This window comes from Amblyomma maculatum, chromosome 3, assembly GCF_055883805.1.
Source record: "Amblyomma maculatum isolate TAMU_Amacu chromosome 3, ASM5588380v1, whole genome shotgun sequence".
In the NCBI taxonomy this organism is placed as follows: Eukaryota; Metazoa; Arthropoda; class Arachnida; order Ixodida; family Ixodidae; genus Amblyomma; species Amblyomma maculatum.
In genome coordinates, this window is record NC_139346.1 from 25,267,667 (window position 1) to 25,276,373 (window position 8,707).

General features: G+C 51.5%; 1 protein-coding gene across 1 annotated transcript in view; it reads right to left on the bottom strand.

Annotated features, from left to right (window-relative positions):
• The window catches only part of LOC146194368 (uncharacterized), a 126,002-nt gene extending 117,501 nt beyond the window's left edge, over nucleotides 1-8,501 (bottom strand). The window contains exon 1 of the mRNA XM_084596536.1: nucleotides 8,413-8,501. Within this exon, the coding sequence (XP_084452662.1) occupies nucleotides 8,413-8,501 (89 nt within the window). The remainder of the gene's footprint in view (nucleotides 1-8,412) is intronic.
• Nucleotides 8,502-8,707: the final 206 nt, after the last annotated feature.

The window sequence follows — 8,707 nt, forward strand, 5'->3', positions numbered from 1 at the left end:
GAGCTCTACCGCCAAAGTTCGCATAGTGTTCGATGCATCTTCGAAATAACAAGGCTGCATGCAACTTAATGATGCTCTCACCACCGGCCCAAACGTAAACCCCGACCTGCTGCGGCTTATTCAGAATTTTCGATTTCACGAAACTGCATTGCAAGCCGACATCGAAGAGGCCTTCCTTCAGATTGACATGAAAAGTGAGGACCGCGACTCACTGCGATTCCTCTGGTATTCATCTGCGTCATGTGAGGGCTCAAAAAATGGTGATATAGAGGTCCGGCGCATGACAAGAGTGCCCTTTGGTGCCACAAGTAGTCGAACATCACCTGGCTCACGTCTCTGAGGACCTCTCGCACTCAGCTGAAATCTTAGGAAGCTGCCTACACGTCGATGATTTTATAACCAGAGTCAGCAATACGAAAGAGGCGACGAAATGTTATGAGGAGGCAAAGCAAATATTGATCTCAGCAGGGATGAAACTGCGAAAGTATCGAACTCCTACAACAACGATTCGATGCTGACGGCGTTGGAAATGCCTGTGCTGACACTGCGATGATGACTTCAGCCATGGCAAGAATATTGGGGCTCGAGTGGGACAGAGAAAACGACGAGCTGAAGTATTCCTTGAAAACGGCGCTGGAGCTACTTACTGTCAACAGGAACACTAAACGCTTCGTGCTCGCCTTAGCAAGAATTTTCGATCCACTTGGTATGCTGACACCAGTGACGATCACAGCAAAAATGCTGCTTCAAGAGCTTTGGATACTTGGTTTAGACTGGGATGGACCCCTGTTGCAAGGTGTGAGTGAACAATGGTGGAAAGGACCCAAATGTTTTAGAGGTCGCCAACAACCTGGCCTAACACGCCGGCTGACATTGCGATCGAGAGAGAAGACGAAGAAGGGAAGAGTAAAAAACTATCGGTCAGCCATGTTGCAGTACCTCTGCCGGTAATAGAAATTACGCGCTTCAGCAATCTCAATCGCCTACAGCGAGTCACAGCTTGGATGCGACGCTTTGTGCACAACTGTGATCGGAAAGGGGATTGACTTGAGGCCCCGCTCAGCGCACCCGAAAACCAACAGACCCAGAAACGTTTGCTCCAGGAGGTGTTTCCTGGGCGAGATAGAACGCGATCCTGCATGATCCGTTTACAGGTGGCACTACAGTGAGACGGCTAATTCAACTTTGGCACCCGTTGGAGGCCAGAAATTATTGAGCTAGCGCTCATTCGGCGGGGAGGATGTTGAATATTCCGTATGCCGCCTCCGCTACTGCAGTCTTCACGGCACGACACCTGGGCCATCCCACCGACACCGGGGGATGGACGTATACGGACTCGAATCGCCCATTCTTCCCCGTGGGGTACGGCTGTGTGCGTGCGTGTTGTGTGGGGGTCGGTGGGTGGCGCGCGAGAGGGATGCACGCGCCCGTTACAAAGGGACTAGCTAACTATCATCATTATCGTGCGCGTGCTCCCTTACAGTGGATGATAGACACTCAGTAGCAGGCCCGTGAATTTTCTTTTCGTTCTCCCTACAGCCACAACAACAACAAAAGAACCGACTTCCCAGCTCTCGCGCTGGTATGAAGTCAGTAGTCACGTGGTGTAAAGCGTATCTACCGGACCACGCTACGCTGCAGGTTCAAAACCTGGCTTAGTAATGCTTTCGCATTAAAACAGAGGCACAGCCGACAAGATTGCACTACCGCCACAATGTCGAGGAAACATCATTGTCCCTCCACTCCCCCGCAACATTCACCCAGAATACCACAAGAAGAGAAGGGACAAGAGAGCAGAAGCACTGGTTAAAAGAGGAAAAGAATTCAGAGTAAAAGAAGTTGCCTCCGTAGACGCTGCAAGCGGCCGATCGGGGGCGGCGGTCGCCGCGGTAGTCGATGGTAGCGGCGCACCAGACGTCTCCGCCACCATAAGGAGCAGAAACATAGACACGGCTGAAGTGGTCGCAATAGCGCTCGCTTGCGTCGGAACGAAGGCTAGATTGCTCTTTAGCGAGAGTAAAACTGCTATCTGGAGTGTCGGAAAAGGCGGGGTCTCGCAAGAAGCCGCCTACATTCTATCAGCTGCAGCTAAACTCGATCGCAAAATCATCCCTAATTTGGGTCCCAGCACACACGTCCGTCCCCGGCACCGAGGAGGCCCATGATTTAGCCCGAGATCTCTACACTCGGGGAAACGCGGAGCCGCCCGACTGCCAGAAGATGGACCAACGTTTGCAAACCTATAAAGAAATCGAAAATTATAGATTAGAAAGACGTCTGGTGCCGTCACCGGATCCCAACTGAAATAATAAAGAGGCCATAGTCTGGCGGAGAGTGCAAGTCGGAAACTTCCCAAACCCTGTCTCGTTACTTCACACCTAAATAGATGAGAGAAAAAATGATAATTGTAAAGCTTGCGAAGCGAGCAGGACCCTCGACCGTATAATTTAGGAATGCCCTAAGTGTCCCGGCAATAGGGACCACATTAAATGCAGAGATGCCTGGGAGACCCTGCTGCGAAGTGAAGTCCCCGCTGACCACCAAAGAGCCGTCCGTTTAGCGGCTGAGGCCGCGAAGAACCAGTGTATATTCGCAAGTCCTTAGTCGCAGAGATTCCAGGCCCCGTTCCTCAGGCCTGCGTGACAGCTGGGAGTAAATCAACCCCCTTGAACCATGAAGGTCAGACAGATACTACGCCTTTCCTTTCTTATAAAACAATGTACAATAACAAGAAAAAATATTATGCTTGACCTGGTTAGGTGTGGGTGTCCACAATTCCGTGGAGTCCACTCAACAATATAAGGCTCCTTCCTTTCCTTAAAACCTAATTAAAAAAAAAAATTAAAGAGCACTGCAGAATCTGTATTGGACTAATGCGAAAGCATGGATGCTGCGGTTGGTTGCTTCTGGTTGCTTCTAGTTGCTTAATTCCTTTCTTGTTTACCCATCATAGTCGTTGGTACTTTTAAATTGCGCGCCAATCCTTTCCTATGCCCTTTTTCCGCTCTACTTCCAGTTGCGTGGCATCGCATCCTCTACGTCACATTAATTCACATCTTGTTTAACCATTTTAGTCTTCGGTACTTTCATATTGGACCCTAATGCCTTCTTATACCCTTTTTCAGCTCTACTCCCGCTTGCGTGACGCCACATCCTTGACGTTACCCTAGTTGACTGCCTTAAGTGCTTTAGTCTGTGGTACTTATAAATTGCGCGCCAATCGCTTCCTATGCCATTTTAGCTCGACTTCAGGTTGCGTGACGTCACATCCTTGACGTCACCTTAACTGAGTGATTTATTTGACTATATTTAGTATTTGATAAATTAAAATGCGGCGCCAAGCCATTGGCTAGTGAGACCGTTTTCACTTTTACATTTTCTGCCTCTAAATAATTACCTAATAAACTATCAGCATAATTTTTCGTATGCAACATTACGTCACCCTATATCGATTGACGTGACTGATTAACCTCTACATCTTCTCAATTACTCACAATTGCTGCGGGTCCGATTTTGTGTATTTTGACCCTAATTATTTATTTAATTAACTTTGTGGGGCCCCACAGCCCCTTTTAGCGTTTCGAACCGCGCGCGCTTTTTTCTGTTTGTGTTGGTGTCCGCCCGGGCAGCGCGAGTACGCATGAGCGAGCTGCCCGGAGCGGGGGCGGCATGTTATCGGCGCGAGACAGAGGGTAGATAAGCGCGTTGGAAGCAGGGCTCAGGGCTTTTTCGTCGGGCGGCCGGCCAGAGAAGGGCGGCGTGGCAGCGTCCCAAGCCGCCGGATGTACACGGACGACGGAGCGGAGTCCTGCGAGACGAAGACGGAAGCGGCGCCTTCAAGGAAGCCTTAGGAGTTTTAGCGTGAGTGCTGCCAGCGAGTAGCAATGTTTTTGTACCGTGATCAACGCTTTGGCCCTATTACTCGCCCTATCCGCGCCGCAGTGTGTTTTGTGTTGTCGCGGTGAAGCCCTGACCCATGTTCCGTTTTATTCTGCATAGTCCATTGTCGCACACTTCGACGGCATGTTTCCAGCGCAGTTTTGATCAATGCTGTTTCTTTTCTATTTTATACTTTTCTGTTGATCCGGAATAAACCGGTGTTTTTAAGAAAGACTTGGTTTTCACTCGTCGGGCGAGACCATCGCTCGCGAACCCGTATTCTAGAAGGCGGAGCCTTCAACTTATAGGCCTAATTATTCCTCTGACACACCATTACGTCAGCCTCAATCAATTGACGCCCCTCACTCAACTGCTGTAGATAACGTTTAATTTTTGCCTGTAATTAATTACCTCCTTAAATTATTGGCCTTAATATTTTTTTTGGCAGCAACATTACGTCACCCTCTATCGATTGACACCACTCAGTAATCTCTGTCATTTCTCAATTGCTCACTCGGATGCACACAGCGGACGCGGTCTCCGGACAGAAATCCGTGAATACAACGAAGTAATGCTTTTGAATTGAGAATTATGAAAAAAAAATTACCGACGATTACGTACTTCCTAATGCGAAATTTGAGCGCAGCAAATAAGCTGTTTCACCTTTTCGGTAGATTGAGGCAAAGAAATCGAGCAACACATGTATGCGCTATCACAGAATTTTTTTTTTTTATTTATTTTTCACACGTATTCCTTTAACAAAGACTCCCTTCTCGGCGGCGGCGATGAGCTTCTGCTTCAGCCCTCGACGATGGCGATGAGCCTCCGCTTCGGCGGTGCGAACGGCAGGGTCTTCTCGACGGCGGCGATGAGCTTCTGCTTCAGCCTCGCTTACTGCTCTGGATTCTGGCGGCGACGGCGCTGGGCCTCTGCTCTGGCAGCTCGTTTAGCAGCAGCAGCAGACGGAGGACTTCCACCGGTCGTCTCGCTCATGGCTCAGAATGAACTGGCAGATAATTTCGCAGTGGCGAATGGCAGCGGCAATTTCGGCTCGGGCGGTGCACATATACAGATCCGCCGCCACCGATCTGGCTCTCTGATTGCCACCGCACAGGGGTTGCATTGGAGGAGGAGCGAAGAAAGGAATTAAGTTCGAGCCGGAGCTTTGACAACCGGAGACTCGCAGGAAGAGGGGGGAGGGGGGCGGCGTGTACACCCAGCGGCAAACGATGGGGGCAGAAGCGCGCGCAGCAAGCGGACAACGCGATAAAGGGAGGAGGGAAGAGATAGCAGCGACTGACTGATGCTGCTGACGCCGATGGTGAGTCAACCCCAGCTGCGGAGTTGGTTTTAGGGACAACGCCGCCGATGCCGACGCAAACAATATGATAACCTCGCTTCCGCAGCGCCAAGAACCAGGTCTAGCCGTGGGAAGGTGGTCACGTATTCGTCGACGTGCCGGGGCCTACGTGAAATAACCGGCGCGTCGGCAACTGAAGAGCACCCTATCCGCCACACAGGAACAGGGGGGGGGGGGGACCCTCCCCTCCTCTTTCTGCATGGCGGCGACAGTGTTCTATGCAGTCCAGTTATCTTGACTCTCTAGCGGCGTCAGCGGCATCCAGCGGTATCAGTCGGTGGCTGCTAGCGCTGGAGGGATGAAAGGGGGGCGGAGCTGGTTACGAGGCCGACGCCGACGCGAAACACAGGAACGGACGCCAAAGAGCTGCGCTCTAAAACGCGAATTGAAAAGCCGCTGTTAAACAGGCTATCGCTGCAACACTCAGCTTTCGCTCTATCACTAGGTTCAAGCCATACTTAAACCACAATATAGTTTTGTTATCCAAAGAATAAGAAAAGGGTGAGCCTGCGTCCATATCTGATCAAACATTTAGGTAAAACACATCCCATATGCCAAGAAAACATGTGCCATTTTTTAATCGATATTTATTGCCTCAGAGAATCAGCAGGATATGAGATGAAGGATGGATAAATGTTTAAATGAATGGAAAAAGGTTGGCTGATTTTATGAAGTCCAGAAGTGAGCATGAGGTCCCTGCGTCCAAGTGACATATGAGGCAGGATTGGTTGCTGAAAGGCCAGCTATGCTCAGGTGCCGGATTCGTGTTGGTTTGAGTGCTGGGCTTGCCATGTGCATGGTACATACACTTGTTTAATTAAAAAGAAGCGGTCAGTAATTTTTCTTGAATTTTTCATCACGGGAAGGCTCATTTTATTAACATTGAATTGAATGCGCTATGCTGGAAAAAAAACAAGGAAAGGCAATTTTTAGGTTCGACATTTAAGGCAATCCTCGATCCCTCGCTGCCTGTCGCCCCGAAATTCCTTGCACAGCCACCTCACCATATGCCTCCTCAGGTTGTCGTAATAACGAAACTTCCAGACAGATAATTCGAAAGCATTGCGGTGCTCTCTGAAATGCCTCGTTGCGCGCAGAATAACCGCTTGAGCTTGCAGACCGCCATTACTACGCTTCGCAACAATAGTGCGGTGTCTCTGTGAGAGCAAAGCGTTTACAACGGGACGGCAGCTAGGACTGTCGTGCGGCTGTAAATATGCGTCTTCATTACTAATCCTCTAAAAGGATGGGTAGCTGAAAACTACTCTTATGACGTCGTTTCAGTGCTATCTGCAATTATAACAAGATGTCTGAGCTTACCCAGTGGTGGTGGTGGTGGTACAAACTTTATTCATTAAAGGCCAAAAAATTAAAAAGTAAAATTATGTTGCCGCCGTTCCGTGGGTGGCCTTCCGGCTGCTGGTCGTGGCCTCCAGGTCACGCCTGGCGGCGACTTCCGCTGCCCAGGTCGTAAGCCGCTGTTGAATATGCGGCTCCGAGCTGGCCAAACCAGCCTCCCACAGCTGCCCCGCCGGGGTGGTGCAGTGGTAAGACGCCCGACTACTGTGCCGGAGTTCCCGGGATCGAATCCCGGCCTCGGCGGCTGCGTTTCGATGGAGGCGAAACGAAGTGGCGTCCGTGTGCTGTGCGATGTCAGCGCACGTTAAAGATCCCCAGGTGGTCGAAATTACTCCGTAGCCCTCCACTACGGCTCCCCTTTCTCTCTATCCACTTTCTCTCCCACCTTCATCCCTTCCCTTACGGCGCGGTTCAGGTGTCCACAGAGCAAGTGTGACAGATACTGCGCCTTTCCCTTCCTATGAACCAACCAACCAACCTCCCACAGCTGCGGGCTGTTTATTTGCCAGGAGACGGGGGGAAAGAGCGCCGGACAAGAGTAAAGAATGTTAGCATAGTCTGCTCGGGGAGAGCTGCAAAGCGTGCATTGGGGCGAGAAGGCACCGGGGTGAATAAGGGCAACACGTGTAGGGGAGAGGAAAGTGTGGGCCTGTAAATGGCGCCACGTATTCTGTTCGATTTTAGAGTAATTGTCTACCAAACTGCGGTGAGCCTTCAGCTCAAATTCGCCATGCGCTTCGCGCTCGCATCCCATATCCCGAGCTGACGCCGCCCGTGTTATTGCTCGCCGCCGACTGGCTTCCTCCCAAAACTCTCAAACACGCCGCCATGATTTTCGTCATAGGGACGTCCACTACTCTCCGGACTCTCTTGTCTTGCTCTAGACTCCTGCTCGTATAATTGGGCTCTGTGAGAAGCTCTTGCCGCGCTACGACCTGGGCAGCGGAAGTCGCCGCCAGGCGTGACCTGGAGGCCACGACCAGCAGCCGGAAGTCCACTCACGGAGCGGCGGCAACAACATTTTACTTTTTTTTAATTTTTTTGGCCTTCACTGAATAAATTTTGTACCACCACCACCACCTTCAATGAAATGCTAGTGTCCGACAGGGGACGCGCGATGTACCGTCACGACAGGTCATGACGTCACGAGGCGATCCATGCATATATGAAGCTGACTCCGCCGGACGTCCGATGTCTCGAAAGGAGGGTGGTAGTTCCTGGCCCTACTGGGCTGGGACGGTAGGTCCACGCCGCTTGCAGGGGAGGGGGGGGGGGGCTAGCCAGCCACCGAATATTTATCTGTTGTAGGCCGTCATTGCACCCGCCACCGCTTTGGTGGTGGTGGACGACGGCCGTTGTTGCGGCGCACGTCTTTCTCTCCCTCTTCTTTTTTCTTCTTTATTTTCTCTTCTGTCCGCACGAGGCGGCGGAGGTGGCTCAGCAACAGAGCCAGTAGCAGGCCCGTGCATTTTCTTTTCCTTCTTCCTACAGTCACAACAACGGACGTCCGATACAGGCGTCCGTGTGGCGCTTTACATTTGCCGCTTCCTCGAGCTTCGCGATTCTTCTCTTTGGCACGGACGCTAGCGGGCGCATTCTACATGAGTTCCGCGTTCTTCTAGCAATTTCGCCCGTTTTTTGCCACCGACTACTCCTGAATTTGCTCTAGACCCTTCGCTACCTATCCGGCATGGACTGCGCAAATTTCAACGATATCAGCTGAGATTTGTTGCCTCTACGATCAATTTTCTGCGGCCAAACCTGACCGAGGGAGATAGGCCTAATGGCTACGGACGCTTAGCGTGTGTCCGCACCCAGCTGTGGCGGCTGCGGCCGGCTCAGTTCGACTCGCCTCCACACCTTCAAGCTCAGAGATGCCGTATTCCGTCACCAGCACGGACATTTCGCCTGCGGACCTAGCCGACAGCACATGTACCGCGCTTGAAATGCAACGCCGATACCGCCGACCAACACCAGCGGACACGCCGCCGGCCAACGCTCCGGCGTCTGATGCCACTACAACCAACTCAAGCTAGTGTCTCCGCAGCCGCCCATCGCCACCTGCCAAGAAACGACCACTCCCTCGCCTGCCGACGGATGACTTGAAAA